This window comes from Triticum aestivum, chromosome 2A (assembly GCF_018294505.1).
Source record: "Triticum aestivum cultivar Chinese Spring chromosome 2A, IWGSC CS RefSeq v2.1, whole genome shotgun sequence".
Classification (NCBI taxonomy): domain Eukaryota; kingdom Viridiplantae; phylum Streptophyta; class Magnoliopsida; order Poales; family Poaceae; genus Triticum; species Triticum aestivum.
The window spans coordinates 629,698,819-629,717,954 of record NC_057797.1 but is presented as its reverse complement, the minus strand read 5'-3'; the positions used below and the strand labels follow the sequence as shown (position 1 = coordinate 629,717,954).

Here is a 19,136-nt window from a genome sequence, read left to right as displayed (position 1 = left end):
TTTGGTCATGCTCCATTTTCGTCACACAAGAATGCTCTCATCATGCACAACCCCGATGACAAGCCAAGCAATTGTTTCATACTTTAGTAATCTCAAACTTTTTTCAACTTTCACGCAATACATGAGCGTGAGCCATGGATATAGCACTATGGGTGGAATAGAATATAATGAGGGGGTTATGTGGAGAAGACAGAAAGGAGAAAGTCTTACATCGACGTGGCTAATCAATGGGCTAGGGAGATGCCCATCAATTGATGTCAATGCAAGGAGTAGGGATTGCCATGCAACGGATGCACTAGAGCTATAAATGTATGAAAGCTCAACAAAAGAAACTATGTGGGTGTGCATCCAACTTGCTTGCTCACGAAGACCTAGGGCATATACAAGCCAAGTTCTATAATGAAAAATTCCCACTAGTATATGAAAGTGACAAAACAAGAGACTCTCTATCATAAAGATCATGGTGCTACTTTGAAACACAAGTGTGGAAAAATGATAGTAGGATTGTCCCTTTTATTTTTTTTTTATTTTCTTATTTGGCATTTCCTTTTTTATTTGGCCTTTCTTTTTTATTTGGCCCCCCTTTTTTTGGCCTTTCTTTTTTTGGGGGGAAAATACTCTATGAATGATGTCATCACACTTCTATTTACTTACAACTCAAGAATTACAACTCGATACTTAGAACAAGATATGACTCTATATGAATGCCTCCGGCGGTGTACCAGGATTGCGATGAATCAAGTGTGACATGTATGAAAAATTATGAACGGTGGCTTTGTCACAAATACGATGTCAACTACATGATCATGCAAAGCAATATGACAATGATGATGTGTGTCATAATAAACGGAATGGTGGAAAGTTGCATGGCAATATATCTCGGAATGGCTATGGAAGTGCCATAATAGGTAGGTATGGTGGCTGTTTTAAGGAAGATATAAGGAGGTTTATGTGTGACAGAGCGTATCATATCACGGGGTTTGGATGCACCGGCGAAGTTTGCACCAACTCTCAATGTGAGAAAGGGCAATGCACGGTATCGAAGAGGCTAGCAATGATGGAATGGTAAGAGTGCGTATAATCCATGGACTCAACATTAGTCATAAAGAACTCACATACTTATTGCAAAAATCTACAAGTCATCAAAAACCAAGCATTACGTGCATGCTCCTAGGGGGATAGATTGGTAGGAAAAGACCATCGCTCGTCCCCGACCGCCACTCATAAGGAAGACAATCAAATAACACCTCATGTTTCAAATTTGTTACACGACGTTTACCATACGTGGATGCTACGGGACTTGCAAACTTCAACACAAGTATTCCTCAAATTCACAACTACCCAACTAGCACAACTTTGATATCACTATCTCCATATCTCAAAACAATCATCAAGTATCAAACTTTTCTTAGTATTCAATGCACTTATATGAAAGTTTTTATTATATCCCTCTTAGATGTCCATCATATTAGGACTAGTTTCATAGCCAAAGCAAACTACCATGCTGTTCTAAAGACTCTCAAAATAATATAAGTGAAGCATGAGTGTTCATCTATTTCTATAAAATAAAACCACCACCGTGCTCTAAAAGGATATAAGTGAAGCACTAGAGCAAATGACAAACTACTCCGAAAGATATAAGTGAAGATCAATGAGTAGTCGAATAATTATGCAACTATGTGAAGACTCTCTAACATTTAAGAATTTTATATCTTGGTATTTTATTCAAACAGCAAGCAAAACTAAATAAAATAAAATGACGCTCCAAGCAAAACACATATCATGTGGTAAATAAAAATATAGCTCCAAGTAAAGTTACCGATAGACGAAGACGAAAGAGGGGATGCCTTTCGGGGCATCCCCAAGCTTAGGCTCTTGGTTGTCCTTGAATATTACCTTGGGGTGCCTTGGGCATCCCCAAGCTTAGGCTCTTGCCACTCCTTATTCCATAGTCCATCGAATCTTCACCCAAAACTTGAAAACTTCACAACACAAAACTTAACAGAAAACTCGTAAGCTCCGTTAGTGTAAGAAAATAAATCACCACTTAGGTACTGTTGTGAACTCATTATAAATTCATATTGGTGTAATATGTACTGTATTTCAACTTATGTATGGTTCATACCCTCCGATACTACTCATAGATTCATCAAAATAAGTAAACAACACATATAAAACAGAATCTATCAATAACAGAACAGTCTGTAGTAATCTGAATCAAACATATACTTATGGAACTCATAGAATTCTCAAATAAATTGGTGGACCTGAGTAATTTATTTATTAATCATCTGAAAAAAGAATTAACTAAATAGCACTCTCTCATAAAAAATGGCAGCAAATCTCATGAGCGCTAAAGTTTCTGTTTTTTTACAGCATGATCATAAAGACTTCACCCAAGTCTTCCCAAAAGTTCTACTTGGCACAAACACTAAATTAAACATAAAACCACATCTAAACAGAGGCTAGATGAATTATTTATTACTAAACAAGAGTAAAAAGCAAGGAACAAAAATAAAATTGGGTTGCCTCCCAACAAGCGCTATCATTTAACGCCCCTAGCTAGACATGATGATTTCAATGATGCTCACATCAAAGATAAGAATTGAAAAATAAAGAGAGCATCATGAATAATATGACTAGCACATTTAAGTCTAACCCACTTCCTATGCATTGGGATTTTGTGAGCAAACAACTTATCGGAACAATAATCATCTAGCATAGGAAGGCAAAACAAGCATAACTTCAAAATTTTCAACACATAGAGAGGAAACTTGATATTATTGCAACTCCTACAAGCATATGTTTCTACCTCATAATAATTTTCAGTAGCATCATGAATGAATTCAACAATATAACCAGCACCTAAAGCATTCTTTTCATGATCTACAAGCATAGAAATTTTATTACTCTCCACATAAGCAAAATTCTTCTCATTCGGAATAGTGGGAGTATCATAAGAAACTCGAATACTATAAATTGTTTCCACATTAAAAGAGTAATGTTCAGAAAAGGGGTAACCATAATAATGACAGTTTTATAAATATAATCACTACTCTTTATAGTATAAGTATCAACACAATAATCATCATAAGTAGCAACTTTATTCTCATCATAATCGATTGAAACCTCTTCCAAGATAGTGTAATCATTACTAAATAAAGTCATGACCTCTCAAAATCCACTTTCATAATTATAATCATCATAAATAGGGGGCATGCTTTCATCATAATAAATTTGCTCATCAAAACTTGGGGGACAAAAAAAATCATCTTCATCAAACATAGCTTCCCCAAGCTTGTGGCTTTGCATATCATTAACATCATGGATATTCAAGGAATTCATACTAACAACATTGCAATCATGCTCATCATTCAAAGATTTAGTGCCAAACATTTTAATGCATTCTTCTTCTAACACTTTGGCGCAATTTCCTTTCCATCATACTCACGAAAGATATTAAAAAGATGAAGCGTATGAGGCAAACTCAATCCCATATTCTTTTTTAGTTTTCTTTTATAAACTAAACTAGTGCTAAAATAAGAAACAAAAAGATTCTATTGCAAGATCTTAAGATATACCTTCAAGTGCTCACCTCCCCGGCAACGGTGCCAGAAAAGAGCTTGATGTCTACTACACAACCTTCTTCTTGTAGACGTTGTTGGGCCTCCAAGTGCAGAGGTTTGTAGGACAGTAGCAAATTTCCCTCAAGTGGATGACCTAAGGTTTATCAATCCATAGGAGGCGTAGGATGAATATGGTCTCTCTCCAGTAGCCCTGCAACCAAATAACAAAGAGTCTCTTGTGTCCCCAACACACCCAATACAATGGTAAATTGTATAGGTGCACTAGTTCGGTGAAGAGATGGTGATACAAGTGGTATATGGCTGGTAGATAAAGGTTTTTGTAATATGAAAATATAAAAACAGTAAGGTAACTAATGATAAAAGTGAGCACAAACGGTATTGAAACGCTAGGAAACAAGGCCTAGGGTTCATACTTTCACTAGTGCAAGTTCTCTCAACAATAATAACATAATTGGATCACATAACTATCCCTTAACATGCAACAAAGAGTCACTCCAAAGTCACTAATAGCGGAGATCAAACGAAAAGATTATGGTAGGGTACGAAACCACCTCAAAGTTATTCTTTCCCATCAATCTGTTGGGATATTCATATAAGTGTCACAAACAGCCCTAGAGTTCGTACTAGAATAACACCTTAAGACACAAATCAACCAAAACCCTAATGTCACCTAGATACTCCAATGTCACCTCAAGTATCCGTGGGTATGATTATACGATATGCATCACACAATCTTAGATTCATCTATTCAACCAACACATAGAACATCAAAGAGTGCCCCAAAGTTCTATCGGAGAGTCAAGATGAAAACGTGTGCCAACCCCTATGCATAGGTTCATGGGCGGAACCCGCAAGTTGATCACCAAAACATACATCAAGTGGATCAATAGAATACCCCATTGTCATCACAGGTATCCCACGCAAGACATACATCAAGTGTTCTCAAATCCTTAAAGACTCAATCTGATAAGATAACTTCAAAGGGAAAACTTAATCCATTACAAGAGAGTAGAGGGGGAGAAACATCATAACATCCAACTATAATAGCAAAGCTCGCGATACATCAAGATCGTACCACCTCAAGAACACGAGAGAGAGATCAAACACATAGGTACTGGTACATACCCTCAGCCCCGAGGAAGAACTACTCCCTCCTCGTCATGGAGAGCGCCGAGATGATGAAGATGGCCACCGGAGAGGGATTCCCCCTCCGGCAGGGTGCCGAAACGGGTCTAGATTGGTTTTCCGTGGCTACGAAGGCTTCTGGCGGCGGAACTCTCGATCTATTGTGCTCCTCGAAGTTTTTAGGGTATATGGGTATATATGGGAGGAAGAAGTACGTCGGTGGATCTCCGGGCTGTCCACGAGGCAGGGGGGTGGGCGCGCCTCCCACCCTCGTGGGCAGCCCGGGACTCTCCTGGTCCAACTCCGATACTCCGTGGGCTTTTTCTGGTCCAAAAATAAGTTTTGTGAAGTTTCAGGTCAATTGGATTCCGTTTGATTTTCCTTTTTTGTGATACTCTAAAGACAAGGGAAAAACAGAAACTGGCACTGGGCTCTGAGTTAATAGGTTAGTCCCAAAAATAATATAAAAGTGTATAATAAAGCCCATAAACATCCAAAATAGATAATATAATAGCATAGAACAATCAAAAATTATAAATACGTTGGAGACGTATCAGCTCCCGGCTTGGGTTTTTTCGTGAATAAAAGTTCGTCAAAACCTATCAATATGTGATCTAGTTTTGAAGATCTTGACGCGAGGAATCCAACGATGAAAACGGTTCAAGATTTGAATGCACGGTTTAAGATATAAAATGTTTTAAATAAACGAATCTACGAAAAAGGAAAAACACCCAGATTACGACAAGTGGCGCACATGCAGCACGTCACTTGTTACAACGTAAAGAGGTGGGAGTGATCTTTGCGAAGAATACTCCTCAAATAGTGGTGTCTCTATACCATTCCATCGCATTGGGCCGGCTCATCAGACCATTTTTTCCGGGAAGCTCTCCCGGTTTTGTGAAGCTTTGAGCAGCTACCCAGGTCGGTTTGCCTAAAAAAATTAACTTCCCAGGTCAGTTTTGGGAAGCTTCTAACCGGTGTTTTTGTTTTTCCTCAATTAGTTTTAGTTTGGGTTATTTTTTCTTTATAATTCTTTTCTTTTATTTTTATTTGTTAATTCTTCTTTTATTTTGTTATCGCTGTTGGCTTTTTTTTTCCTTTTTATATGCACAGACTTTTTCGAACATCAAAACTTTCTACAAATTCACGAACCTTTTTAAACACATGAACTTTTTTTTCATTCCCGCGAGATTTTTTTTTCAAATGCATGAATATATTCAGATTCACAAACATTTCCAAATTTACTATCTTCTTTCAAAAGCTGCAATTTTTTTTTCAAATTCGTGAACTTTTCTTAAATTGGTGTACATTTTCCAAATCCATTAACTTTTTCGAACCCATGATTTTTTTCAAAATCAATGATATTTTTTCAAATCCGCAAAGTTTTTGGGAAGTCATGGTCTTCTTTTTCAAAATCGATGACCTTTTTCAAATACTCAAACTTTTTCCGAATTAGTGAACTTTTTGAATTCACAAAACTGTTTTTGATTTTTTGTGATTTTTTTCAAAAGTCAATGGTTTGCTAGTCAACTATCAACCAGTCAACAGTGAACCAGGAGCACACCGGTGAGCAATTGTGTCGCCGTGTGATGTGCCGACCGATATCTGCGGGCGCATGGGCGCTAGAACCCTTAACCGACACAGAAGGCGCAGATTAGGAGGTCTCTCGTGAGTTTCCTCTCCTATGGTGCACATCTGCTAACGTGTTCTCCAGATTGGCGAACAGTGCAACTGACTACTACCTCCGTCTTAATTTATTAGTCATGGTTGTATTTTGGGTTAAACTTTGACCATATATTTGACTAGCAAAATATTAATGCATATCATCAAAAAAATTGTTGGATTTGCATTTAAATGTAGTTTGCAATAATATTATTTTGGCTAAGTATACCTTATATTCTATTACTTCCTCTGTTCACTTTTATAAGATCTTGAAGATATTTCAGACAATGTACTCCCTCCGTTTTTATTTAGTTCGTATATTAGCTTTGGTCAAAGTCAAGCTTTACAAACTTTGATCAAGTTTATATACAAAAATATTAAGATATACAATAACAAATCAACAACATTAGATTTATTATTAAATGTACTTTCACATCGTATAGATTTATTATGATAAATGTCTATATTGTTTTCTATAAACTTGGTCAAACTTTACGAAGTTTGACTTCAGTCAACTCTAATATGCAGAGTAAATAAAAACGGAGGGAGTATAAAACAGTCCATTTTAAGTTGTCTGAAATGACTTACAAAAGTGAACGGAGGAAGTAGTTAAAATTATAGTCATGACCCAAAATATGAGAAAACTTGTAAATCAGCACAGAGGTATAGTTAAAATTATACGAGGTATTAGTACATTAGAGCGGGAGCGCTCGGATCATGATTCGCCGGTTCCTCCTACACTATCTAGGCAGCGAGCAGTGAGGCGGTGTCACGCTTGTCAAACAGGTCGCAGGTGAACTCGCGCACTAGGTGAGGCGTCTGGCCGGCCGGTGCTAGCGATGCTCGCACAGGCACGGAAAAGTTTGATTTAAAGTATGATTTTTGTCTCGAAGATGGTTTTTTTATCTCATTTTGTTTAAGATCTCGTTTAATTCAAAGTGATGTTCCTTCTTTTCGTAATAAGAAAAGATATTCTTTTTGTTTTCAAGGTTCGAACAAGCTTAACTTAGAGCATGGATTTAAGTTTTCCGAAAATAAGAATTGATAAATTGGGCTGATTGATTATTATGGATTCATTTCAATTGACAATTGATAAATCAATCTTCTTTTATTTTGGTATATTCTTGTAGATTTATTATTGACTTTCTTTTCGAGGATTTTTTTTGATTTTTCATCATCTGTCAAGGGCAGTACAAGAAACCCTTAAAGTAAAAGTTGCATTCAAGTCCGTAGACCATCTAGCGACGACTATAATCACTGTAGCAAGTTAAAGCGTGTCACCGTCATCGTCCCTCCTTCATCAGAGCAGGGCAAACCTTGTTGTAATAGACGGTCGGGAAGTCATTGTGCAAATAAGACTTGACATTTGATTTTTAAAACGCATTGCAATGTGCTTCTGCCAATTTCTATACTAGTATGTTGGTATATTGTATTTGTGGCGAGATTTTCTTTCTCAGCTGGGCCGTCCTAGGCCACTGCGTACAAACATAATGCATACGCCATGTACAGTTAATGTACAGTACACATTTTTTTACAATCTACAGTACATCTTTTTTAGCACACTTGATTATTCGCCTTTGTGACGAAACGTGTATAAATCGACATGCTTTACGTAGGACGGTTTGTTGGCCAAGGAGGGTATGTCATGTGCCATCCTCTTGTACATTGAGGAACAAGGACGACCGGGTAAAGCGTATGGAGGTTAGAGGGCGTACGTGCACCTCGAAACGCCCATACGCCACTGCGTACATGTGTCCTGCGCATACCCGATCTCGATCCCATCAGTGTTGGCGCAGATAATATGTCTCGCCAACTTGGCCTACGTTCCTCAGTCTAACAGGTATAGATGACAACCTGCGAAGAGAATTATGAAGCATGCTGGTTCTGCGCATACACATAGAAAACGCACAAGATTCCACTGCATGATTGCTCGGCAGTTCGGCCTGACGAGGACGTGCCGCGGCAGAGATCGCTGCCAGTTTTCCGAGAAAACGAGATCGATTATTACAGGGGTACGTATCGGTAGTAGCTAGCTAGCTAGCTAGCTCGCTACTTGCGGGCCAGCAGATTGATTCTCACTTGACATGCATGTTTGTCCCTGCAAAATCCAAGCTCCGTTTGGAACTTAACCGGGAGTTGCCACTGGCAAGCAACACACCCCTATTGGCCAATGGCCATTGCGCTCACATGGCGCGGATCAACCTTGGCTAACTTCCGAAATGCGCGAGCTTTGAAGTGGACGTGACGCAGAACAGAACATGCATACGTACCAGTAAGTTCTTCCATTCTTCTTTTTTCCTTTACTTCGAGAAGATAAGCCATATGTAGAGGCCCGCCTACGGCCTATCTATCCCTCAGGTGCATGAAAAGAAACCAAGTGCCAGTCGAAAATCTGAACGGTTGGATGAACAATGGACGGTTGGATGGTCTTCTTCTACCTCTAGCCGTTTCCTTTCCACGACCAAATCCAGCAGTGCACGATCTCCCCCCGCGCGGGCCTTCCTCCAACGCCGGCTGGACCACCTGCTCCCGCCACCCTCCTATGGCCTTACCGTCGTACTGCCGCCGCCCCTGCCATCTTTCTACCCCACCACACCTCATGTTCTTCTCTGGCACCGTAGAACATGCATATGTACCAGCAAACCAAGTTCTTCCATTCTTTCTTTTTTGCTTGTTTGGAAAAGACCAAGCAGTATATTTGCAATCTTGACTGCATATCATGCACGATCGTACTGCTAAGTACTTATGGAATGCTTCCACACGCATATTCATCTCAGGAAACTTGAAATAAAGGAGAAACAGATCAGATAATCCACACACCCACTAGGAACATGTTCTCCTGCAGAAGAGCACGTAGTATCTCCAGTTAGAAAAGGAGAAGAGAGAAAAAACACAAAGTACTATCTACGTATCTTCCATAGGAACAACGCAATGATGTTTCCTGTGTACTGAAATCTGAATTATTGTGCTGTACTAATTTACATATGAGTTTTATGATTGCAATACATGGCAATGGCATCATTCAAGGGACTGAAACGAAACCGTCTCATGCAGGTACATACACACTCGATCTTTTACCAATCTATATTATAAACGACCTCACACTATACGTACCTACAATACCAATGGAATTAATTAATTCAATCGCTAGATTTTCCTTCACAACGTATACACAACGATCACTAGGCGCGCACGCGCACGACCGGCCGGCATCAGCTCCACCCTTGGGGGAACCTCATGGCCCCAAGGGTAGCCATGTCCTCGAACCCCGAATTGAAGAAGAATCCGCACTCGTCTCCTGCTCCTCCTCTGGCCCCTATCCCCATCGTCGGCGAGACGCTCGCCGTCTCCTCCTGCGGGTACTGGTCAAGAAGAAGCGAGTTGTATTGCTGCCACATCGCCGCGTTCATCAGCGGGCTCGGGCCACAGAATATCTCCTCCTGCCGTGGCGGGGCGAAGCCAGCGGAGCCCGAGCCCATCATCTGGTCGCTGCTCGCGTCCATGACGGGCAGCTCCTGCGCCGCCTGTGACGAGCCGGCGAAGGTCGGCGAAGAGGAGCGGGCGTTGTCTTGCTCGCCGTCCACTTTCTGCTTCTGGAACACCCTGCAGAGCACCCAGTCCTCCTGCAGAATTGCATCCAGATCAATTAGAAACGCCGAGCGAAGAGGAGCTAACCGCAAGAGTACATGTGACATATAATTGGTACGTACCCTTGGTGGCAGGTGCGGCGAGTCGAGGCGGAACTCGTGCATGACCCAGCTGGTCTTGCTGCCGTTGGGGGCGCGGCCCTGGTAGAAGACGAGCGTCTTCCTCATGCCGACGACGGCGCGCGTGGCCGGGCTGCGCACCTCCCGGTCCTTGCCGGTGGCCTTCCAGTAGCCGGTCTTGGTGGCGCGGTTGGTGCGCGACCCCGTGGCGTACTTGCGGTCCCTGAAGCTGAAGAAGTACCACTCGCTGGCCGTGAGCTTCGCCACGTCTGCGCGCGCCCAAACCACAACCAATTAATTCACAGTGTCAGTGAAAAACTCATACGTATATACCGGGCCTCACAAATCGTAGCACAAAGCTACAACTTGCAAAATGATGGGCGCATACGTACTAAAAGCGTAAATTGATTACCGGAAAGCGAAACACTGCTCTTTTTCTATGATGAATGAGGAAACCGAAGAAACGGAAATCCGAAATGTGACTATTACGCATGTGACGTTGCGAGGAGATGGACAGGGCCGGAGGACGTCGTCATCGAGACGTTCACGAGGACAGCACTGCGCCTTCTGATCAGTTAATGCATTATTGGGACGTGATTATCGTGGATTATTCCATACTCATTGATTAATGAGCATATATGGGACATTGGCTAGCGGGTTAAGCTACTAAACGGGACAAAAATACTCGCAAGGCTGATTGATCAGGAAGTCCTTTTTGCTTGTTCATTATTATGACCGATCGAGATATAATTAATTGTTGCATATATTCAACAAACAAAGGCCATGCTGGTTTCAGCCATGCCCCGGAAGATCATGCTCGTAATCACTTGGCGGAAGGCTCGATACTCTTAGGCTAGCAACTAGTAAGAACTATTTTCCTGGCATAGCAGCGAGCATGCATCGATCTAATGAACACAGACGGAAAAACAGGAGGCGGGGAACCGGACATGGGAAGAGGAATCGATCGAAACCAGACTCCATGGCCAGAGAGAGAGAGAGAGAGGGGGAGAGGGAGATGAACTAGCGAGGAAGGAGGTGTTGGACTCACCAGGAAGCTCCCATGGCTCGCGCGCGTGGAGGTCGACCTCGACGAGCGTGCCCTGCGAGGCGCGCTCGTTGGTCACCTTCTTGCAGAGGTAGTGGCAGACGAGCTCCTGGTCGCTGGGGTAGAACCTGAACCCCGGCGGCAATGTGGACTCTATCTCCCTCAGCCCCATCCCTCCCGCTCTCTCCGTCCGTCCGTCTACGCAGCCCACCTGACCAGCTTAATAATTATTAGCTGGCCTGCAGCTAGCTAGCTTGGAACCCAAGTCTTAACCACGGCCGGGGAGCTAACTGGAAGAAGCAAGAGCTATGTACCATGAGAGTGGCTTGGATCGACCGGCTCTTTATATAGCGGGGATGGAGCCGATGGAAGAGAGACAACTCGATATATCCATATCATGTCAGGGAACAGTGGAGGTGGGGGAGGCCGGAAAGCGGTGCCCTAGCCAGCTCTTTCCGCTTAACTACACTTGACAGCAGCAAGCTCCGCAGGCCGCCGCGGGCTCCGTCGCTGTCCCGGTATCCCCCGGCCCCGTGTAGGCCGCGCTGCTTAGCTTAGCTTGGCTACCTAGCCTGCTTATGTGGAAGATTCCAACGCTGCGGATCGACATGCTGCCATGCATGCTTGTGCCACAAGAACCGCGCCGCTGACGATCCGCCCAGGAGCCCCGGCCTCGCAAGCTAACCCATTTCCACCCCCCGCAAGCCATGACACGGAGCGCTCCCACGTGGCACGCGATCAACAAATTAAGCCCGCCATGTTCATTCTCAACGTCTTCTCTTTTCTACAGTCCAAAAGATTATTAAACCAGAAGCAAGTGTGCACGCGGTGTTAATCCCGGAAATTCAGTCTAAAAATACTGCTAGTCCCCGCAGAATAAGAGCATAGTACTCCCTTCGTAAAGAAATATAAAAGCGTCTAGACGGCAGAGGCATAGGGGTATTGATCCTCCTCATCTCTGTGTTGGTGCAGGGTCGGTTTACGCCGCTGCTTCCCTGGGGAAGGAATCGAAAGGGAAAATTAAATGATCGGGTTCGCCTGGCGGGAAAGGAAACGAAAGGGTCCTTTTAAGGTTGTTAGATCACGTATGATTAGAGGACCGGCGACGGCGACGCGGCGGCGTTCGTGCGTATGTGTTCGCCGGCGAGGGCGTGGGCGGGTGTACAAGCTTTTGTCAAGGCATAAATAATGCAGTTGTGCAGTGTACTACGGCGGGCCCACCCCGCCCGGGGACTGCGGAATCATGCATCACGGGACGGAGATAGATGATGTGTTCCGGTTAATTATTCGCGGGGGGTTCATTAATTGTAGACCGCTGCAGTACTACGTGTAGCTCGCCATGGATGGCGCTATGACCGTGGACATGACACCGCTCTTAAAAATTAATTATGGCGGGAGCGAAAAGACTTGGGCCTCGCTGACGGTCGAGCTTTCTCCTGTCGAAATTAATTCGGTCCGGCCTCGCTGACGGGTGGGGCCGTACTTGATGGTTTGAATTCTTGTATAGTGGTATAGCTTTCATCCTCTCTTCATCCAATGGGCAGCATGACTTCATGACTTTGTTTCACAAGAAAAGAAGATGTGAGGATGTAAATAGAAACAGACCTGTTGGTAAGGTTTAGGCTTGCCAACAAACTACGAAAGGTACCCCGCAAAAAAAGGTACCCACAAAAAAAACTAGGAAAGGAAGAAAAGGCTAGGGTTTTTTTGCCTCCCGCGGTCCGTCTCGTCTCTAGTGGCCTTAGGGTCATGGTGGATCCCGGCCCTTACCGGAGGCAGGGCTCTGTTTTCAACAAGTGTTGCTCGGCTCCGACGAGGAAAGGGCGATGACGGCGGCGCGTCTTCACCACGCTTCAGTGCTTGTAGTCGTCGCTAGGTGGTCTACGTATTTGGATGCAATTTTTATTATTTCTAGTGTTTGTTATACTGTCATGATGATTGAAGACGAATAGATCGAAAGTTTTTTTTAAAAAGACCTATTGAACACGTATTGCGTTTCCCTTCCGTCGTCGCAAAAAGTAGAATCTTTGGGGTACAGAATAATAGAAACGACGCCACTTCGTGATCCATATATATCTCAAAAAGAAATCGAAAGTGTGCTTTCTGTTTCGTACGAAGGGGCAAATCGTGCTCCACAATATATATATCGTACACGTGTCGCCAAATTCGAAGCTCACGTACGATACGTAGTGACTGCAAGGGTGCACTGCACATGAGCATCGAACAGAGTAGATTGCAACGTCAACCACCCAAGGCAAATCAAAATTATGATGCTGTCAACTCTACTCTACTCCATATGCTCGTCATATTTTTCTAAGGGCTCATCATGCATGCGGGGGTACGTACATGCGATTCCATCTGCGTTCAGATAGGAGCATTGTTTGTTACGTTCAGGTGATGCATGACGCATGCAGGGTCAGGGTCACGTGCACAGCGGGCTTACGATTGATCATTCATCTGAACTCATTCATTCTAGCGCCCTTGCAGGCTTTCTCGCATACCACGTAGCCGCACGTATACAGGAGGAGGGAAAATATCAAGTGATACGGGCCATCACATGATACCATGCTACGGGACTATGTGGTGCCTTGGATCTACATGCAAGGGACAGGATCAGCTCACTTCTTATTTACACATGCCCCCTTGGTACATTTGCATCTGCCCCCCTTGAAAACAGCCCATCTTTGCAAAACCACAGCAGATCTATGCATCTATCCTCAACATCCACATTGTCCCAGCTGATCTTATCTGAATCAAAACAAGAAGCGTGAACTATTCAAACTTAAACCACATCATTTAGGCCTTGTTCTGTTACTTTACATGTGATCAATCAACACAAAAATGACATGTTGCCCAGCTGAAACAAATAAAGCGTGGTACATGCTAAAATTCAGTACATTTAAAGCAAGCTCTTATTTAAAGTAAGCTCTCATCAATTTTATTTCATAATGAATATATTGGCATGTGATGAGCATGAACCCATTTTTCATTCCTGTATTCACATCTGAAATATTCGATGATCAAAAAATTTAGCGGAAATCTTGACAAAAGATCGATCTACAAAAACAATAGTACTCCCTCCGTCCGGAAAAACTTGTCGTCAAAATGAATAAAAGGGGATGTATCTAGACGTATTTTAATTCTAGATACATCTCTTTCTATCCATTTTGATGACAAGTATTTTCGGACGGAGAGAGTACAAGCTAGCAAATGGTGTGGGATGGCAAATTGCCAAAAGTCATTCATAGCATCAAAAGATCGCTGGAACAGAAGCATTTCAACAAATAAAGGTGCATCATATGCTGCCATCTTGATCTAGGAATTAACATGACCTTAATATACATATATTTACAAGCGTACTATTTAGTTCACTAATTTACATAATTAAACCAAACAGCTTCACTAAAGATCACTTGGTGAGTCCATATTCCCCTTGTACGCCATCCTATGCTGGGCACAAATGCACACCTACATGATAACATCAACAATTACAACCTAAAAAAATCTCTCAAAAGATCGTGTGTTAACTTCTTCTCATTATCTTGTTCATAATCAAAGAAGAAAGTTGGATTGATCCTTTGCTTACTTCGCATAGCATCAATGATTGTTTGTGCATCTGCATCTTTAATTATCTCGTTGATATCACGACAATAATTCTGTAAAACACGCTTAGTGCACCCAATATTTTCTGGTCCACCCTTTTGTGCAGTCATGAAGCGATTTGTTTGGCAAGGGCCCATCAATGCTTTGCGACATGTGAAAAATGTGCTCCTCAATTCACTAGTGACTTCCCTGTTTGATCTAAGGAATTGTTTCTTACTTGGTGAGACAAGCTGATGCGTATGTTCACGGACGAATCGGGCGACCTCATACTTGCCATCATCTCTTATCTTCAAGCTAATCATAGCCTCACAGCCACACCTAGTTAGCTTAAGTTTCCTCCTGGGCTTATTCACATGATCATTCAGCAAATCAACTTATTACACTGTGATAAAGTAATTTTGATCCATCAAACTTTTCAAATTCCAGCTGTTGCAAAGTGAGGTCCCAGCCTAACCTTGAGTTCTACTAGGATTTTCTGCCAGTCAAGCATTATTGAGCCTCAATTGGCATGAATTTTAGTCGATTACTCTAAATGCTCACTTATGCTAGGCTGTACATGAGGTTTTCAACTACTGTATGTAAGAAACATTCTATCACACTTCATAAGAAAGATTGCGTGTATATACAATTTCAGGTAGACATATTAGGACAAGAAGTGGTGGTCAATATTATAACACTGCTACATCTCAGGATTAGATGCCAGAACCAATGACTGAACAAGAACATCACACTAGTAGAAAAAGGGTCAAATGTGAGACACATTAGTCCCGGTTTGTAACAGAACCGGCACTAATGTGTCCATTAGTGCCGGTTCCAACGGCTAGGCGGGAGGAGCTCTTTAGTACCGGCTCGTGGCAAACCTTTAGCACCGGTTCGTGCCACGAACCGGTACTAAAGAAAGTGGTGGCAGGATGTTGTCAGAGTGGGGCCCTTCCAGCACCTTTAGTACCGGTTCGTGGCACGAACCGGTACTAAAGGTCGTCCTATATAAACCCTTCGTCCACCCGCACTCTGTTCTTCCCCCTTTCCCCTCTCCCTCTCCTCTGTTCTTCCCTTCTTCCTCTCGAGTTCATCACAAAATTTGCCCCAAATTTGTCAAGATTTGTAGGCCCTCATCCATTCAAATGATCACAAAGGTTAGCAACTTTGTCCTTTCATCTCTCACTGCTAGATTAGCTCTTGCATTGGTTTATATAGTGATTAATTATGGGTTTTAGTAATTTGGGAGGAATTATATGTGGTAGTATTTGATTTATATGCAATTTGAGGTCAAAATAACACTTAGTTTGCATATGTAGGTGTGGTTTACTTAGTGCCTTCTAAATCTCCGTCGTAACCACCGTCGATCGCCCGCACCGTCCCATCGCCGGCACCACCTTGTGGTGAGCCTCTTGTTCATGAAATTTTATATAAAAAATTGATGTTTGTGTGATTTGGATATGTAGTTACTCGTATAATAATTATCTTACCCGTACGTTGTTTGTTATACATAGTGCCATGGTTTTGATATCCGTCCCCGTCGGCCCTCGTCCTTATTATGATTCGGATGTGGTATATTCTCTTTTAGAACTATTTGTTGCATTTCGTGTTTATGACAAATTATGCCCATCAAGTTGACATAGATATTTTTATCTAGGAGGTATGTGAACCGGAAATTCCAACCGACCCTATTGTCGAGAGGTTAAATTTAGTTGAAAGAGAAAACGAGTACTTGAAAGAAAAATTGAAAATAATTGAAGGGGAGAAGATGGAATTGGAGTTGCATGTTGCCGATGTCGTCGATGATCACAAGATCAAGATGGAGAAAATGCACTTGAAGATTAGAAAGATTAGAAAATATGCCATCGATAGTGAGGCTTGGTATCATTATGCTGTTGGATCAATTGTTACCTTAGTTGCGATCTTGATCGCATTTGTTGTTGCATTTAAATGCTTTACCTAGAGAGTTATTTGTTTGTTGCATTTAAGTGTTGTATGAACTTTATGTATGAACTTGTATTAATTTGGTCTATTCGGTGTTGTGTAATGAAGATGAGCCGGCAATGAATGTACGATGACCGATGCTCTCCCTAGTTCGTTGAGGGTGTGCATACTTTTCTGCTTGCGGCTGAGGCAAACAAGCGGGCGGATGGTTTTATGCCTTGTCCATGTGCTGGCTGTAAGAATGGTCGCAATTACTCTACGTCAAGAACCATTCACGTCCACCTGTTTGAGTCCGGTTTCATGCCCCACTATAAAGTTTGGACCAAGCATGGAGAAAGAGGGGTTATGATGGAAGACAATGAAGAAGAAGAGGACGACGATAGCTATCCTGGCCATGGGTTTCCTGAATACGATGATACAACAATGGGGGAAGAAGCTGAGCCGGTAATGCGGGAAGAAGCTGAGCCGGCAATGCGGGAAGAATCTGAAGAAGAGGCATCAGATGAGCCCGTTGATGATCTAGGTCGGGCCATTGCCGATGCAAAGAGAAACTGCGCAAGTGATTTGGAGAAGAAGAAGTTGCAGCGCATGTTAGAGGATCACAAAAAATTGTTGTACCCGAATTGCGTAGGTGATAAGAAAAAGCTGGGCACCACACTGGAATTGCTGCAATGGAAGGCAGAGAATGGTGTATCTGACAAGGGATTTGGAAAGTTGCTGGTAATGATAAAGGATATGCTTCCAAAGGACAACGAATTTCCCGAGAGTACGTACGAAGCAAAGAAGGCTGTCTGCCCTCTAGGGTTAGAGGTGCAGAAGATACATGTATGCCCTAATGATTGCATCCTCTACCGCGGTGAGTACGAGGATTTGAACGCTTGCCCGGTATGTGGTGCATTGCGCTATAAGATCAGCCGCGATGAGCATGGTGATGTCGAGGGCGAGCGCCCCAGGAAGAAGATTCCTGCCAAGGTGATGTGGTATTCTCCTATACTACCACGGTTGAAACGTTTGTTCCAAAACAAAGAGCATGCCAAGGTGATGCGATGGCACAGAGAAGACCGTAAGAAAGACGGAAAGTTGAGAGTACCCGCTGACGGGTCGCAGTGGAGAAAAATCGAAAGAAAGTACGGGAAGGAGTTTGCAGATGACGCAAGGAGCGTATGGTTTGGTCTAAGCGCAGATGGCATTAATCCTTTTGGGGAGCAGAGCAGCAACCATAGCACCTGGCCTGTGACTCTATGTTTGTATAACCTTCCTCCTTGGTTATGCATGAAGCGAAAGTTCATTATGATGCCAGTGCTCATCCAAGGCCCTAAGCAACCCGGCAACGACATTGATGTGTACCTAAGCCATTAGTTGAAGAACTCTTACAACTGTGGAATGGAACAGGTGTACGTGCGTGAGATGAGCACATGGGGGAAGAATTTGACCTAAAGGCGTTGTTGTTCGTGACCATCAATGATTGGCCTGCTCTCAGTAACCTTTCAGGACAGACAAATAAGGGATACCGCGGATGCACGCACTGTTTGGATGATACCGACAGTATATATTTGAATAGTTGTAAGAAGAATGTGTACCTGGGACATCGTCGTTTTCTTCCGAGCAGGCATCCCGTAAGAAAGAAAGGCAAGCATTTCAAAGGTGAGGCGGATCACCGGACGAAGCCTCGCCACCGTACTGGTGCTGATGTACATGATATGGTCAAGGATTTGAAGGTGATATTTGGAAAGGGTCCTGGCGGACAACCTGTTCCGAAGGACGCTGACGGACGCGCACCCATGTGGAAGAAGAAATCTATATTTTGGGACATGCCATATTGGAAAGACCTAGAGGTCTGCTCCGTAATCGACGTGATGCACGTGATGAAGAATCTTTGCGTGACCCTGCTTGGCTTCTTGGGCGTGTATGGGAAGACAAAAGATACACCTGAGGCACAGGAGGACCAGCAACGTATGCACGGAGAAGACGGCATACATCAAGGCCATGCAAGCTACGCTCTTACCAAAGAAGAGAAGGAAATCTTCTTTGAATGCCTGCTCAGTATTAAGGTACCGTCTGGCTTCTTGTCGAATATAAAGGGAATAATAAACATGGCAGAGAAAAAATTTCAGAACCTAAAGTCTCATGACTGCCACGTGATTATGACGCAACCGCTTCCGGTTGCATTAAGGGGGCTTCTACCGGAAAACGTTCGATTAGCCATTGTGAAGCTATGTGCATTTCTCAATGCAATCTCTCAGAAGGTAATCGATCCAGAAATCATACCAAGGTTACAGAATGATTTGGTGCAATGTCTTGTCAGTTTCGAGTTGGTGTTCCCACCATCCTTCTTCAACATCATGACGCACGTCCTAGTTCACCTATGCGAAGAGATTAACGTTTTGGGTCCTATATTTCTACACAATATGTTCCCCTTTGAGAGGTTCATGGGAGTCTTAAAGAAATATGTTCATAACCGTGCTAGGCCAGAAGGAAGCATCT

General features: G+C 43.0%; 1 protein-coding gene across 1 annotated transcript; it reads right to left on the bottom strand.

Annotated features, from left to right (window-relative positions):
• Nucleotides 1-9,311: 9,311 nt before the first annotated feature.
• LOC123189887 (protein CUP-SHAPED COTYLEDON 1) lies at nt 9,312-11,468 on the bottom strand. Its single transcript, XM_044602404.1, has 3 exons — nt 11,130-11,468; nt 10,085-10,350; nt 9,312-9,997 (listed from the first exon to the last, which is right to left on the bottom strand). The coding sequence occupies exons 1-3, from the start codon at nt 11,296-11,298 to the stop codon at nt 9,587-9,589; spliced, it is 846 nt and encodes a 281-aa protein (XP_044458339.1). The 5' UTR covers nt 11,299-11,468; the 3' UTR covers nt 9,312-9,586.
• Between the last annotated feature and the right edge of the window lie 7,668 nt (nt 11,469-19,136).